The sequence below is a fragment of the Quercus robur genome, chromosome 2 (assembly GCF_932294415.1).
Source record: "Quercus robur chromosome 2, dhQueRobu3.1, whole genome shotgun sequence".
NCBI lineage: Eukaryota > Viridiplantae > Streptophyta > Magnoliopsida > Fagales > Fagaceae > Quercus > Quercus robur.
The window spans coordinates 71,125,062-71,143,046 of record NC_065535.1 but is presented as its reverse complement, the minus strand read 5'-3'; the positions used below and the strand labels follow the sequence as shown (position 1 = coordinate 71,143,046).

The 17,985-nt window shown below is 35.6% G+C and overlaps 2 protein-coding genes across 11 annotated transcripts in view; one reads left to right on the top strand and one right to left on the bottom strand.

The window, feature by feature from the left end:
* Positions 1–17,985, bottom strand: part of LOC126714834 (isocitrate dehydrogenase [NADP], chloroplastic/mitochondrial) — a 148,229-nt gene that overhangs the window by 50,483 nt on the left and 79,761 nt on the right. The gene's annotated exons all lie outside the window — the stretch shown is intronic.
* Positions 1–17,985, top strand: part of LOC126714833 (uncharacterized) — a 123,636-nt gene that overhangs the window by 29,788 nt on the left and 75,863 nt on the right. Inside the window, exon 1 of one of the 3 annotated variants that reach the window (XM_050415213.1) lies at positions 6,435–7,066. The exons of the other annotated variants lie outside the window; for them this stretch is intronic. Within the exon in view, the coding sequence (XP_050271170.1) occupies positions 6,484–7,066 (583 nt within the window). The 5' untranslated portion in view covers positions 6,435–6,483. Of the gene's footprint in view, positions 1–6,434; positions 7,067–17,985 lie in introns of those variants that run through there. 3 annotated transcript variants of the gene reach the window in all.

Genomic DNA, 17,985 nt, shown 5'->3' with positions numbered 1-17,985 from the left:
TTAAAAAGTCCACCGACCCTTTTCGATTGTCGAGAACAGCTTCAAAACCGGATCTTGTGTTTGTAAATATGTTATACTCATTATGAAGACTTGTAAGTACTAAGTAATATATTTTGGGGTGGTCAACATATAATTATCTTTCGATTCAAGGGTAAGACAAAAGGCCTAAGTATATAATAATAGAGATATATTTACTGTGGTAAACATTAACTGCAATTTTAATCTAGAGATCTGCTCTAATAATATCTTAATAATGCACAACAAGAATGTTTGACCTGGCAAAATACAGATGAATATGATGACACCCCTCTCTCTCTCTCTCTCTCTCTTCGTGGTATTGTTTGTTTCAATTTTCAAATGCTACATTATGGAGTAAGACTACAACCCTAAATCTATAAGGATTATAAAAAATATAAAATAGAAACAGGTTTATTGTGGCAAACTTTAATTGTAATGGTAAGAGCAACCGCATCAGTTCGGCCAAATTTTTCCATCTATTTTACACTAACAACCTACTTTTTCTATTTTACAAGACCACTTTTACAAAACACCCACATCAAAATATATATTATACACTTTAACTTATTTAAATAATATTTTTTTTATTACTTTATTAATAAATTTCTCTTCATTAATATTTTTTTTCCACCCCTCAAGTCCCAAACTTGTCTCCTTCTCTCTCTCAATTGTCCTCTACCTTTACTTCTCCCTAAACTCTCTTCCTCACTCAAATCTCAAACCCAAATTAGCGGCAGTCAACAACAACCTAGCGGTGGCTAATTGGCGGTAGATCAGTGGTAGATCCAATGGGTTTTCCGGTGGGTTTTTCATGTGGGTTTTTGTTGGATTTTTCATATGCGTTTTCCATTGGATTGGATTTAGTTTTTATTGATTTTGGTTTGGGTTTGGGATGAGTTTTTCTTCAGGTTTGGGTCGATTATGGTTGGCGGTGCTAGGTTGTGGTGGTGGTGTTTGGTGGTGTTGAGTTGTGGTGATGTGGGTGGTGGTGCTGGGTCTGTGTGGTTGGCACTGGGGGGTTGTCGCTATGTGGTTGGCGCTGGTGCTGAGTTGTGGTGATTGAGTTGAAGAGAGAGAGTAAGGGAAGAGATAAATAATGTTAAAATAATGTATAGAAGAGCTCTTGTGCATTTATGCATAATTTTACACCCACTGATGTGGGTGTTTTTTTAATCAAAATGTGTAAAATCACTTACTTTTTTATTTTGCAAAATTATGCAACCATGATGTGGTTGCTCTAAATAGTAAAAATTAACTTTAATTGTAATCCGGAGACTTGTTCTAATAATTTCTTAATGCATTGCAAGAAGGTTGACCTAAAGGCAAAGTACAAACAGATGTGAAAATGTAACAACCCCCTTCCTCCTCTCTCTTCATCATATTGTTTCAAATCCTACCTCTGCGGAAACACATGAAAACCAGCTGGGACCATGGACCCCAAAAGTTTGGCCCATTCAAAGATAAACATATATAAGACAGTTGTAACTATATAGGCTTATGATCCCCCAATTACTATTAAAATTTTGTATATCTAACAATCTATAAATCATTTTTTAAAAACAAAATATAAAATTTACAAAAGAAAATATAAAATTACTCACGTTCATTTAAAATTAAAAAAAGTGTACTGTGAAACGTGCATCCTTTGGTCAAAACAAAAATGGCCTTTATCACGAAAGTGACTCCAATCAATTTTAGAATGGACCATAATCTTATTAGTGATATGAGTTATGCTGAAAAGATTGCGAATTCTTTGACCCTTACCTAGATCTTGATAGGTTGGGTATGACCTTTAAAAAAAAAAAATTTATGAAAAAAAAGTAAGAAAATTGAGAATATTATTTTTGTCTTCGTGTAAATTAGGGGTGTGCATGGGTCGAGTTTGGTCGGGTTGAGGGGATTTTTTGACCCAATCCACCATGGTGGGTAAAAAAAAATTCAACCCAACCCAACCCACATGGGTCGGGTTGGGTCGGGTTGAACCCATGAGTTTGACAAATTTTTATTATTATTAAATTGAGTAGAAAAAAATATAAATATTAATATATTAAAAAAACCCAAAGATTAGTATCAATGTAACTCCTTAAAGGCAAACAACACTAATGACTAAACAACAATAGTAATTTATTAGGGTTTGTGTGAACTAATTGGTTTTTATATAGGATAGGAAGAACTCGTTATTTAAAAAAAAAAAATTAATTATATAATATATTTCATATATATATATATATATATATATTTTTTTTTTTAAAATTAGTATTAGTAGGAGGAACCGAGGAAGTGCTGTTCTACAACTGGTTTTTTTTTTAATTATTAAATATATAATATATATTTAAATATATATAAGTGCCCTACAGCTAGTTTTAAAAAAAATTATTAAATATATAATATATTTTAAATATATATTAAATATGGGTGAGTCGGATTGGATTTGGCGGGTTTATAATTTTATGACCCAAACCCGACCCAAACCCAACCCAACCCGCTGTAATAAAAAATTTTGTAACCCAACCCAACCCATCAAGCTTTAAAAACCGACTCAACCTGACGGATCGAATTAGATCGGATCAAATTTAACAGGCCAATGAGTTTTCTACGCACCCTATTGTAAATACAAAAAAGAGAATGGAGAAATGAATACACTGAAAAGAAAAAAGAAAAAGGAAAAAGTAAATTGATTGAATATCATAGACAATTGTTTCTTAAAACCCAATTTAGTGGGGGTTGAGTTTGATTTGATGGGCAATCCGACCTGTGGACATCATAGAGAGTCAGACTACAGGTGAATTGATGAAGTCAAGAGCTGCTGTGGTACACAAATAATATCAACAAAACTAAAAATTAAATATAACAAGTATCAATAAAAATCGGATTTCTGTGGTCTGGGTAGTGCGGTCCACAACGGGGCGGGCGTCATTTACCAACCAAGCTAGAAAGTAGATGATTCTCGACTTCAAAAAAGAAAAAGAAAAAGAAAAAAGAAATAGAAAAAGGAAAAAAAAAAGCTAGAAAGTAGAGTAGATACTACTTTTTTTTTTTTTTTTTTGGTAAACAAAGTTACAAAGTAGATACTACTTTAACAAAGGGATAGATAGACTTTAACGAGTGAGAGTTCTCAGCAGAAAACCAAAACAGGGAGAGAAAGAGAGATCCCAGCGCCACTGTCCCCTGGTTTTTGGAGAAATTCGATCACCGGTCGTGGGCTGGAGGCTGCAGAAGACGACAAGGACTGTGACTGGCATCTGAGAACCTGTGGAGGCAAACTTTTGAGTTATTAATTACAGCGTGGACACTACAGCTGTGTAAGAAAAAATTTATGATTTTTTTCTTAGATCAGTGGAGATAAGTTATTCTTATTACAGCGTTCTTATTAACTATTATAAAAATTTTTAGCATTTCTTCTAAAAAAAAAAAAAAATTTTAGCATTTATAATCTTAAGATATTATTTTTACAATTTTTACACCACATTTTACAACATACCAAACATTAAACATTCTAATTTTTTTTTACAATTTTATTTAAATATTTTTTCTTTAAAATTTTTATTCATTTTTTTTTAATTATTTCCCACTCCCTCCGTCTCTCTCTCCCACGGTCTCTCCATCTTTCTCAACCCACGGCACAACCCACACCCAAGGCGAGCCACTGCCAGCCACCACTGCAGCCCAGCCTCACCCCAATACCAACAACCACAACAGCCACCACAAAACCCACCACCCACCCACTCCGATCTCAACCCCAACCAAAACCCACCACCACCCATACCCAACTTAACCCAACCAAATCCATGACCCATCACCATCCACGGCCAAAAACCCATCACCAAAACCACACCCACGGCCAAACACTACGCCAAACCAAAACCACTACCACAAACCACAGCAAGAAAAAAAAAAAAAAAAAAAAAAAAAGAAAAGAAAAGAAAGAAGAAACCTCCATCGCCTCCACCATAAAACCCACCACCCACCTACCTCGTTCTCAACCCCAACCAAAACCCACCACCTCGATCTCAACCCCATCAAAATCGTCGCCGAGCACCACCGATACCCACCAAATCAGACCCATGAAACCTACCAAATCATGACCACAATCGCCGACCACAGCGTGATGAAAAGGGAAGTGAGATGATGCCTGGGTTGTGAGGGAGAACCAGAGAACGAGAGGGAGAGTCTGAGGGAGACTCTCAGTCTGAGGAGAGAGAATTAGAAATAATAAAATATTATACAATATATTATACAATGAGAGTGCACAGTAACAAAATTGCAAATTTTATAGAATATATTCAAAAAAAAAATTTATAGTATGTACAAGTTTTGATGGGGTGGGTTTTTTGAGTTTCAGATACTAAAAAATAGCATTTATAACATTTACAATTGTTGATGAGAATACTCTTATACTGCCATTTCTTTTATGTTCTTTGTATCAATTGATTCTTCTTTTGGGGTTTTCTTAACAATGGATAGCTTTTAGCAATTTAAAATATTATTTTATCTATTTTAATAACTTATTTTATAATATATCTACTGCAAAGTTTTATATTAACGTCTAACACATTAAAATAATATAACATAATAAAATAATATATCCAATACAGTAACTAACCATCACAACTATCAATATATTAAATTTTTTTTTTTTCTTTTAACGCTCTATGAGTCTATATTGAAATATTATTTTTTGTTTTTAGTTTTGAGCTATAAAGTATGCTGCTATAGCTGCTTTGCTGCAGCCACAGTTTTGAAGAGTTGAATGCTAAATTGACTTTTTTGTCAATTTAGCAACCTCACTGGGATGCTCTAAGATGTTGTAAATTACAACTGTGAGAATCGTTTACGGTTTCAAACCTGGGCGGTTCTGACTTATTTGCATAAGCTGGTTTTGGATTCTAAGGTTGAGTTTGGATTTGGCTTATATTGCGTCCACGTTTGCCTTCAACGCGTTTCAGACTTTTTTTTTTTTTTTTTTTTTTTTTGGGCAGCCGCACTTGTTGACTTTTCCACCGTGAACAGTATATTTGTGTACTGTTTACGGACCCACAAATTACACTTTTCAGTAACTTTTTCATTAAAAATGGGTCTCACGGTACTATTCACACATTTAAAAATTATTTTGCTACAGTATTTTCAGTTTTCAGTTTTCAATTTCAGCAAAATAAGTTCTATCTAAACAGACCCTAAAAGAATCCTTTTGATGAATGGTTCCTGGTTAACCAGATTAGACAGTAAAGTCCAGTCTGGATTTCAAAATCATGGCCTATATTATAATTGTGAACATGCCACGTTAAATCTCCTGTACAAGTTAAATGATTTGATTTGACCAAGACGTAAATCCATATAATATATTATTATTTATAATATATATTGATTTGCCAATTGCCATATATACAGACCAGGGGCAGGGGGGGAACCGGGCAAATGCCCTCTAAACTTCCAAAACTTTCTTTGATAATACTACTATGTGTAAGTTTGGATCCACGTCCAAGTTTTGCGTTTTGCGTTTTGCTATTTTTTTTTTTTTTTTTTTTTTTATACACACGTTTCAGGGGACAAGCGCAACAGTAAAGTACTGTTGCGCTCTGTTTAGCCCTGTTTTTTTTACTTTTCTGTCAATCAGTGGGTCTATTCACTGTTTATGGACCCACAAATTTCATTTTTTATCAATTTTTTCATTAAAAATGGGTCCCACAACACTATTCACACATTTAAAAATTATTTTGCTACAGTATTTTCAGTTTTCAGTTTTCAATTTCAGCAAAATAAGTTCTATCCAAACACACCCTATATTTTACAAAAATGTCTTATTTGCCCCCTACATGAAAGGACAAATAACTTTTCTATTTTTTATTTATTCAATTTCCACTATATCTTCTCTTACACATAAATTGACCTACACTCCAACTCTTATATTAAAATAATGGTAGAGATGAAAAATGATGTTTTATATCTATTGTTTTACTCGTTAGTGACCTTGGTATTAATCTTATCGGTTGCAATAATTATTGTTGAAAGAATTTTTTCAACAATAAACATTATTAATAATTGATTACACAATCGAACGGGAGATCAATCGATAAATAATTATTTATTCAAATATATTGATAAAGATATATTTAAAATTATTTAGTGTGAAGAAATATGCAATTTTTAAATGATGAAAAATTGTTGAGGTCAGTTTAGTAAATTAAACTAGATGTGAAAAAATAAATTAAAGTTTACATTTTTTTTTTGAGAAAATTAAAGTTTACATTTTATGTTAGATTGTATATAAGAATTACATGAGCATATAGTTGGTTATTTACTTTGTTATTAATATTGATTAATATTTTTTAGATTAATTTTCTACTTTCAATTTTGTCCTTTAATTTTGCTCTTGACCCAAATTACTGGCTCCGCCGTTGATACAGATTAAAGTTTATAGCTATCTTTGTGAAACAAAGCCACTGGTTAGATTCAAAGAAACTAGCAATGAATACTGCTAGACTGCTCGATGCTGCAATTTCTGGGAATATTGAAAGTCTCAATAGAGAAATTAGGGATGGGGTTTTAATAAGTCTTGAGCACAAGACACCGAGTCGCAATTGTATTCTTCACGTGGCAGCAAAATCTGGACAGGCTCAGATTATGGAAAGGGTCCTCGATTCGCTTTATCCACATTCACCTTTGTATGCGACAAATTGCAAAGGCAACACAGCACTACATATTGCAGCAAGCTTAGGGCATCTTGGTATCTCAGAGCTTCTAATAACTCGTGCAACAGACCAAGAAGCTGAAGTGAAACAGTTGCTACTAAAAGCGCAAAATGAGGAGTTGAACACTGCACTGCATCTTGCTGTAAAACATGGTCATGATGACATTGTGGATTTGCTTATTAGCAAAGAGCCAGGGTTGACTTCAATTACAAATCAAGCTGGCGAATCCCCACTCTTCCAGGCAGTGGATCGAGGATTTTTTGAAATTGCCCTTCGTATCCTAGATATTTCAGAATGCTCCGGCGAGGGAAGGAACAAAATGAATGTCTTGCATGCTGCAGTCATTCGCGTAGAAATTAGTGAGAATATATCTTCAACTATGTCTCCTGGACGTTTTCTTTTCCATATATATATATATATATATATATATATACTTTTTTTTAAGCCAAAATTTAATTTATGTTCTTTTGTGCATCCACGTGAGTCCATATATAATACCATAAGTGATTAATTTTGGAATACAACCTCAAAAATCACTCACATCCACGTAAACTTTTGTAGAATAAGGTGTCATGAGCTACAATAATCTTATAAATATACACAAAATGCTATTCATCTTAAAATCTATTTTTTAATATTTCTTTACTCATATTGAGATCTCTGTTCAAAATGCAATTAAAAATTGATAAAAAAAATATTTTTATGAAATGTAGTGTAAAATAGATAATTAATTTAATGTAGGTGTTTTTGAAAAGTGATTATATAAAATAAAAAAAATAAGTTCTTATACTAAAATAGACATGAATTTTTGCACAAGCTTGTACAAGTGCTCTACAATATGTTGGTATTCATATCAATTCATGCAAAATTTTTATATATTTTAGCATAAGAACTTAGCTACCTTTTTTCTATTTATATACTCACTTTTCAAAACACTTAACGTCAAATTATTTATTTTACAATACATTTCACTAAAATATCAATTTTCTTGATTTATTATTTTTTTTTTCTACTTGCAAAACAACTAACATTTACTTTCTTCTTTCATTCTTGAGGTATGTTAAAAAAAAAAAAAATTTTTTTTAAAAGAAAAAGAAAAAAAAGAGTATTGCCAATATAAATTTACATAGTTACTGTAACAACCATGTATATTTACATAACCTTGTATAAATTGATGTGAGTGTAATTTGGACTTTGTTAGCTAAAATTTGGTACATTTATTATTATTATTATTATTATATAAGTACTGATGTGAATACTCCTAACTTGTGTCTTGGAGTAATATTCAACTTCCTAGTTTTGGACATAACGTTTGCCTTCAACTAGAAATATCCTTTTATGTGTTATTTTTCAAGGGAAATTACACTTTGCCCTTCTAAACTATTACCTACATAACGTTTGCCTCCTAAACCATGAGTATGTACAATTACCCCCTAAACTTTTAGTCGTATAACACTTTGCATTTCATTCTATATATAATAGTTTAGGAAAGTAAGTATACATTCTCATAATTCATGGGTAAATGTAAAATGGATATAGTTTAAGGGGGTAAAGTATGCATTCTGCTGGTTGGGGAAGTAACTGTAAAAATAATATAGTTTAGGAGGGTAAGTATGTATTCTCATAGTTTAGTGAGTAAGTGTAAAATGTGTATAGTTTAAGGGATAAAGTGTAGTTTCTCTTATTTTTGGTTGGCTAAAAAAAAATTAATAGAAATTTGTCTATTCTATTGTAATTACTAGTTACCCTCACACACCGTATAAAAAAAGAAAAAACCACTGGCGCACACCAAATTATGAAAATAGGAAGCCAAATCTATCATTAACAAAATTGATATTGTATGATTTTTTTTTTTTTTTTGGAGGAAATTGATATTTTATGATGGTATGAGAAAACTTACAATATTTTCCTCACCTACTATATACACTTGGTGCATGTTAGTTACTTAATGTTTTGTTTTCGGGTAACATCAGCTATTCTTGGCTATTTCATACAGAGAGTCGGTTTAAAACCATTCGCAAAGATGAAAGGTGGCAGAATATACAAACCTGCTTCAACATTTTTGGATCCCCACTTCTGCCAACGCGCAAACTCGACATTACCGGAGCAGGTAATCCATCTCCCTTAGGGATATACACTTGTTCTCTCTTTTTGTTCTATCATACTGTTACAGGCTTTTCTATGTTTCTGTTATAATATAGACGGACTTGAGTCCTGACCAACGGGTCAGTTCAATTGGATTTAGATTTGATCTAGTAGGATTTCGAACTAGATCGGATTTGGGCTATAAACTAATTAGATTAAAACGAGTTGCTATTCTTATGATCTTTACCTTATCTTTGTGTTAGGAACCCACTAGTTCCTAAAAGGAAGGGATGGGGACTACGGAAATGAATGAAAATTATATTTGAGTAGACTCGAGGTTCTCATCCTCTAAAAACAAGATATTGTCTATGAGCCTAGGCTTTGGGATGGGTATAGCTAATTCTTAACAACATGATTCTCTCTCCTTTGTAGATTTTGTGCGCAAGATGTTGGACAAATTTCCGAACGCAATTACGAAAACTGATGACTTTGGCTGGACTCCTTTGCATTATGCTGCATATTTTGGCAATTTCGAAGTTGTCAAACTATTTTTGGAAAATAATAATATTTCCCTTGCTTACGAGCGGGACATTCAGGTCATGTCTGCTCTTCACATTTCAGCCATGAAAGGACATTGTGATGTGATGAGCCCAATTATTGAAAAATTTCCATATACTTGTGAATTGTTAGATAACAGAGGCAGGACAGCTCTTCATCTTGCGGCGGAGAGTGGAAGGACAAAAGCAGTGAAAAAATTGCTCTCGTCTTTAGCTTTTCAGGATCTCATAAATGAGCAAGAAAACGACGAAGGAAACACGGCTATGCATCTTGCTGCCATCAAAAGGAGATACAAAGTATTGATATTGCTTGCAGGTGATAGGAGAGTTGAAAAAAGTGCTACGAACAAGGAAGGGAAGACCGTTGCTGACATTCTTCAACTAGATAAGCTGCTTTGGGAGACTGAAATGGTGGTAATACGGTGGATTGAAATAGTGGTAAGCCTCGTAAAACTATGTTAAATTACTGATTTTAAAAAAAATTTAAATTATTAAGAAATGGTAAATTTAATCATATACTTTTAAATTATCAATTTTCTCAAAAAATTTAAATTATTGAAAAATGATAAATTGAATCATTTAACTATATACTTCTAAGTTCAAACAACTTATATGTATGGTTACTATGAATGAAACTACTTCAGAAAGATTTGAATGGGTGCAGTTGCCACTCCCTGAATTTAAAAGTTAAGATGATAAATTATTTTTTAACCTCTTACCTTCTTATTTCTTAGAAAAAAAAATCCTTTTTACTTATTTTTAATGTTTTTTTATAATTTTAATTTTTATATTTCACAATAAGTAATAATTACATGGTGATCTAAACCCCTTTGGAAAAATGTCACTCTTTTGAATTCCTTTGAAAATATTATAGAGGGGGGAGATATTCATATTTTAAAATTGACGTGAATACGATCCCACTTAAATTAACAAATAATTCTATTACTTACATTTGATGTGAAAGTATGCTAAAGCATACTTGTACTTTGAAAAAGTAAGAAGAATTAATTTTTAAAAAGCTGTACATAAAAGTTAAAAAAAATAAAACCTAGCTTATAAGCTTATCCGGTTAGAAACAGTTTATCTAGTATTTTCCTGAAAATACTGATAAAAAATAAAAATTAAATAAAATAAGTATGTGAATCACGTAGAACTCACAAATAATATGAAAAATATACAAAATTTAAATAAAATAAATACGTGACTCATGTGCGACCCACAACTAGTAGGGAAAATAAGCAATATGTTGACTTATAAGTGCATCCCAAATGAGTGCTTAGTGCTTAGTGGCGACTCTAGGAATTTTATTTAGGGTGATCACTAAAAAATTTAAATTATCACAATATTTTTCTTGGTACCATTTTTCAAGGAAAAATGAAATTAGAAATTATTTTTATTGAATACTTTGAACAAGTTACAAATTTTATCTTTTTGTTTTATAATAGGTTTTTTGTTGAATAATTTTTTTACTTCTTGTTGTTTGGTCTTGTATTGTTTTTGTTTGGCTTATGTTTGTTGTTATTTGGGCTAATATTTTTTGTTGTTATTGAAGCTTTAAATTAAGGATTACGAATTATGTTTGGGGCCAAAATTAATGTTGAAGTAATGTTACGTCTACAACATTTTTACAATAAATTTTATGTAAAAATCTGTTATTAGTGGGTAAAAAAATAATATTAGTATTTGGCCCAAATTAGAAACAATAATTGCTTACCACATTAAATTTATTGTGAAATTATTGTGAAAATATTGTGAATGTAGTAGCACTACTCTTATTTTTGTTGAACTCAAATTTTTGTAATTCTTAACTCAAGGTGTTCAAAATTTTTATTAAGATAATCACAATAGATTAGTTTAGCATATAATATTTTTTTGGCAAGTGTGTGACCACCTTGATTTGCATATAGAGCTGCCCCTGCCAATGGATCCGTTTAAAAAGAAGGCACTATAATTAAGTAATATAGTTGAATATTGATAGCATGTAGAGTAAATGCAATATATATAAGTGTGTGTGTATATATATATACATACTGATATACTAAAGAGAGGCCATCATCACGTATATTTTGAAGCTTAGTCTTGTAGATAAATTCAATCATAATAAAATATTATTAAATAATGACCAAAATTATTAGGTTCTAAATTTAGAACAAAGTAAAAGGAAGAGGACATGATATTTTGTTGAAGAAAGATGCTAAAATATTAAAAATTTTACTGCATAAAATTTACAATTTGATATGACAATATAAAAGTGATTTGAAACCTGAATCTTTTTTTTTAGTGATTCATATATAGCACAACAGTTGGAAATGTTAAGGTTGTAGGATAGTGTTTGTTACACTCACCCTGTTATACATATTGTAGGGATAAGGGTCCAAAACTATATTTTGGGCCTTGAGCTTTGGCCGAGGACGTTGGTTGGTCCGATGACTAATAAACAGTAGTGAGGGTGTCAAGTTTAGAGTCCCATGAGTATGTTGTAAATGGAAATGTTGGTGGAGGTGGTTTGAGTAGTAGTATCTCCTCGGATAAACGTAGCGCAAACTAGAGGTGTATCCTATCGCTCAAAGTGACTGTTAGGACATATGTGATTCACTTGTTAGGAACATATGTCACTATTTTATGTAATTGGGTAATCCTTTGACGAAACACACTTTACTTGTAATTGGGTAGATCTAGGTATTTTTAATACTTCAAGAAAATGTGTTTCAAGATCAAGTGTTAAAGTCATTAAGTCTGTCTAAGAAACAAGCTGAGAAGTGCAAGTTCATTAAAACTCGACAGTTAGCATGTGTCGAGGTTTAAGAAGCTGTTCAACCCGTGTACTCGACACCTGCTCGACACCTCCTATCTGTCGAGGTTTAAGAAAGAAATAGAAATTCTGATTCATTTTCTTGGAATTCGTGAATGCATTCTTGGGACTTCTTTTCTCCTAACCCTAGACATATATAAGGCTTATTTTAGAGGCCGTCACATAAGAGAATACAAAGAGAACATATGCAAAAGGTGACCAATGCCTTATTCTCTCTAAAAGAAGTTACCGCGTCTTTGCATTTTAGGGTTTTGTAACAAAGTGCTTCTTGATCTTCATTGTTGATGAAGTGAAGAACTTTGCAGCCAACATCTTCTTCTAGTTGATGTGTTAGTCACGTACTGGAAGCCATGCATTATTAGTTAGTCACGTATTTGGATCCGTGCAAAAGGGTGGCGTTCATATATTGAAGAGTTTAAAGGTTCTGAAGCGGTAGAAAGTTTCTGCTGTGAGTTCATCTACGGGGATTGTAAAGTATAGGGACAAATGTTTTGTACTAGATCTGAAACTTCTCTTTACTATAGTGAATTTCTTTTCGGGAAGGTTTCCCCCCAGATTTTTTACAGTGAAACTAGTTTGTTTCATTGGTTTTCCTGGGTCATCATATCTTATTTTATTTATTTTTCCGTTGCATGATATTGATGTTTGTTTGTTTAACAAGTTTTATTCATAATAAATCTAATTAATAACTTGGGTTTAAAACTTGTTAATTCTTTCAACTGGATCTAAATTTCCCAACAGTGACCTTCCAAAAAATTCCACTGATAGGGACGTGAATTATGAACGTCCATGAGGGATGAAAGCTCAAAAATATCTAAGAGAAAGCTGCTACCACCGCATTAAATGCTCTATAGCTAACTCTCTGGCTGCATTAATGAGGAAGTGATCTCTGAACAGTGTGTTTCAACCTTACAGCTACCCCCAAAGACTTCAGGAAGGGGCTGATGGAACAAGTATCAACACCAACCATTTGACTTGCACGTGAAGGGTAAAGATGAAAGGGGAAGATAGTATATAAGAAGAAGGAGGCAATGAGAGAGGAAGATCGGGAAATCAAGAGAAAAACACTGTAGCAATCAATAAATAACTTGTAATCAAACTTAAGAGAAATATATAAGAATTGATCTTCTTGGACTGTACCGAGGATGATGTTCTTTAGTTGAATCAATCTGTCTTTTTGTTCTTGTCATTGAAACCCACTCTATTTGGTCATCCAATTCGTTTAAGCGCAGTTTTCCAACCCATTCTCTACAAATTCATTATTTTGGGCTTTTTGGACTTGAGTCCATCTATCATTTGGGCTGGGATCCAAATCTAGTCCTTACAATTGACACCGTCTATGGGAGATTCTGGTGTTATAGTGAGTTTGATTTTCAACTATGGTAGGTTTAGGTCCACACTAGGCAGAATCTAGGGGGTCTCAACATGAAGATCATTTTGTCAACCTCGAGCGAAGAAGGAATTGGGAGGGGAGTGTGCATACTACCAATACTAGTGGGAGTCATTTTAGGGGTCGTAGCCACCTCACTCAGGAGAAAAATACTATGGCCATGCAACAGGAGATTGATCATTTAAAGAGGAAGTTGCACTACGAAAGGAGAAAGCGAACTCCCTCCATTTCTGATTTCTCTTCTAGTGATGAGGCGGATGGTAGTTATAGGAATAGATCAAGGACTCCTCCTAGTGAGTCTTTCTCGTACGATGAGGACTACCACCATGAGCACAGGAACAGAAGCTCATCTTCCAAAGGCTTGGGGAATGATGTGATGAGCAGAGTGCTCAAACAAATTTCCAGATCACCTTCCACACGCAAGATTTAGCGAGGGAGACTTCTTCGGCGGTTCACCCAGCCAACATTCACCATGTACAATGGTCATACAAACCCTGTGGAGAACGTAAGCCACTTTAACCAAAGAATGGTTGTACACTCCAAGAATGAGACTTTAATGCGCAAGATATTTCCATCTAGCTTGGGGCCTGTGGCTATGAGGTGGTTTGATGGTTTGGGTGCAAGCTCTATTGACTCCTTCAAGGAGCTCACCTGAGCATTTGGGTCTCGTTTTATTACATGTAGTAGAGTTCCTCGGCCCTTAGATTCTCTATTATCCATGTCCATGCGAGAAGGTAAGACCTTGAAAACTTACTCGGACAAGTATTGGGAGATGTTTAATGAGATTGATGGGGATTTTGATGATGTGGCTATAAGGACCTTCAAGGTCGAATTGCCCACCGGGCATGATCTGAGAAAATCCTTGGCTAAAAAGCCAGTAAGGAGTGTTCGTCGGCTTATAGATCTCATTGACGAGTACAAGCAAGTTGAGGAAGACCAACAGCAAGACAAGGGAAAGGGTAAAGTTATCCCTCAGGAGATGAGGGATTTCAAGTCGGACAGGTACAACAACAACAGACCCCGAAGGGATTTTACGGGACAGTCTAGGTCTACGGCCCCTTAGGTGGTTAACACTGTGTTCCGAGAACCAGTGCGTTAGGTCTTGGACAAGATCAAGAATGAGTTATACTTCAAATGACCCAACAAAATGGGAAGGGATCCTATAAGGCGCAACCAGAGACTCCATTGCTAATACCACAAGGAGCAGGGACATACCACTGAGAACTGTAGAACTCTATGAAACCACCTGGAGCAACTGGTCAAAGAGGGAAGGTTATAGCAGTTTTTGTATCAGCCCAACGGACAAGGCGACCAATCAAGGTTAGGGGCTTAAGGGAACGCTTCTTCAAGGCCCCCATTAGGTACAATTAATGCCATATTCGCTGCACCTGGGAGGATCGATTCTCATCCTTTCAGGGTGATGTCCGTAGCTCAGTTGTCAGCCGAGGAGTCTAATTTTGAGCCAAAGAGGGCTAGAGTGGAGATCCAACCGACACTGAGTTTTTCGGATGAAGGCAAGATGGGAACCATCCAGCCACATGATGATACTTTGGTGGTCACCCTTAGAATAGAAGGGTATGATGTGAAGAGGGCGATGGTAGACTAGGGCAGTGGTGTAGAAATTATGTACCCTAATTTGTACAGAGGGCTAAACTTGAAGTCTGAGGACCTGACAGCTTATGATTCACCTCTGGTGAGCTTTGACGAGAAAGTTGTCATCCCAAAGGGTCAGATTAGGTTGCCCATGCAGGCAGGGTCAGAGGTTGTTGAAGTAGACTTCACTGTAGTGGATGCATACTCCCTCTACATGACCATTATGGCCAGGCCTTGGCTTCATACCTTGGGGGCCATCTTTTCCACGCTGCATTTGAAGGTGAAGTATCCATCAGGGGACCGAATTAAGGAGCTTGTAGGAAGTTAGTCCATGGCCAGGCAGTGTCTTGTGGCCGTAATTATGCATCAGCCTGTAGTTGAATCCTCAGCCTCTGCTGAAGGGAGCTTATAGCAGTCAAAGTCTCTAGTGTTACCTACCGATGGACCAGCCGAGGAGGCGAAGTGTGAGGATTTAGAGAAGATTGTTGTAGGTAATGACCAGGAGAAGTTTTTTCAAGTTAGGGCTTAACTACCTCCTCAGGAGAAAGAACAGCTGGTAGAGTTTCTCAAGAGGAATGTTGATGTGTTCGTGTGGAATGCCTACAAGGCTCTAGGGGTAGATCCGAGCTTCATCTGTCATCATTTGAATGTTAATCCATTTGTCACCCCCAGAAAGCAACCACCTCGGCGCTCATCTAAGGATCATTCTGACGCTGTCAAAGACGAGGTGATGAAGTTTAAACAGGTTAGGGCTATCAAAGAAGTTTTCTACTGGGAATGGTTGGCCAACACTGTAGTTGTGAAGAAGAAAAATGGAAAGTGGCGGGTATGCGTGGACTTCACAGATCTAAACAAGGACTGTCCAAAAGATTCTTTCCCTATGCCTCGAATAGACCAGCTGGTGGATGCCTCTGTAGGTCATCCTCAGATGAGCTTTTTGGACACCTTTCAAGGCTACCACCGGATACCTTTAGCCTTGGAAGATCAGGAAAAAACAGCTTTTGTCACCCCTATTGGAAACTACCATTACAAGGTGATGCCTTTTGGATTGAAAAATGCAGGATCTACCTATCAGAGGATGATGACTAGGATGTTTGAACCCCAACTGGACAAGAATATTGAAGTATATATAGACGACATGGTGGTCAAGAGTAAGGTGGAATCTGAGCATGTTAACGACCTCGGGAATATTTTTGAGATCTTGAGAAGGCATAAGCTATGACTCAATGCCTCTAAGTGTTCTTTTGGGGTCGGATCAGGGAAGTTTTTGGGGTACATGGTTATGTACCGCGGAATTGAAGTTAACCCTGATTAGATTAAAGCAATCAACAATCTACAGGCACTTCAGAATCCCAAAGAGGTCCAGAGGTTGACAGAGATGACTGCTACTCTGAATCGATTCATCTCTCGGTCAGCAGACAGGTGTAGACCCTTCTTTCAATTGTTGAATAAGTGGAAGGGATGTGAATGGACTGAGGAGTGTGTTTTTGCCTTCCAGCAGCTGAAGGAGTATCTATCTCGGCCACCCATTATGTCCAGGCCTGAGGTGGACGAGATCTTGTTTGTCTACATCGCAATGGCTTCCCATGCGGTAAGCTTGGTGCTGGTACGAGTTGATAATGGTGTGCAGAGGCCAGTTTATTATGTGAGCAAGTCACTACACGAGGCTGAGATCCATTACCTACCACTAGAGAAAGCTATTTTGGCAGTGGTACATGTCATACGTAAACTCCCCCACTACTTCCAATCACACACGACTGTTGTCCTAACCCAGCTCCCACTTAGATCTCTACTTCGGAGCATTGATTACACTAGGAGGATTGCCAAGTGGGGTACGATCCTAGGGCCTTTTGACATCAAGTACATGCCTTGCACCTCTATCAAGAGTCAAGTCCTCGTTGACCTAGTGGTTGAGTTTGCCGAAACCCTATTAGAAGATAAATTAGAGAAGCAAAACATGGATGGAAAATCAGTTGGTGTAATCTCCTTACCAGAACCTTTGTCCTGGAAGGTCTACACTGATGGTACGACTAACCACAGAGGATCTAAAATGGGGCTAGTTCTGATATCTCCTGAGAGGATTACAATTGAGAAATCCTTGAGATTGAGCTTCTCGGCTACAAACAATGAAGCTAAGTATGAAGCTCTATTAGTAGGGATGACCATGGTTCAGAAAATGGGTGGAAAAGCAGTAGAAATATTCTCTGGCTCAAGGCTGGTTGTGGACCAAATTTAAGGAGAGTTAGAAGCCAAAAATCTCAAAATGCAGGAATATTTGAATCAGGTTAGACATTTACAGTCTGGATTTGAGTCTTTTAATTTTTCATAAATCCCTAGAAGTAGGAATACACATGCTGACTCTCTTGCCACACTAGTGACATCTTCAGCACAAAGTTTACCTTGGGTGATCCTTGTGGAAGACTTGTGTAAACCTACTAAAGTAGGGGGGATGGGGTTCATGTTCATCAAATAAGGGTGAGGCCTAGTTAGATGGATTCTATTGTCCTATTCCTTAAGGAAGATGTCTTGCCCAAGAGTAAGTCCGAAGCTGACAAGGTACGAAGGAAAGCTCCTTGGTTTTGGCTGTCTAAGGAACAAAAGTTGTATAAGAGATCCTTTTCTGACCCATATCTACTATGCATACACCCTGAAGCAGTTGTGCTACTCCTAGAAGAATTACATGAAGAGATTTGCGGAAGCCACACAGATGGTGGATCTTTGTCTCACAGTTCCTTCACACAAGGCTATTGGTGGCCAAATATGTAGAAGTAAGCACAAGAATATGTGAAGAAGTATGACCAATGCAAAAAATTTGCACCAAACATTCACCAACTCAGAGGA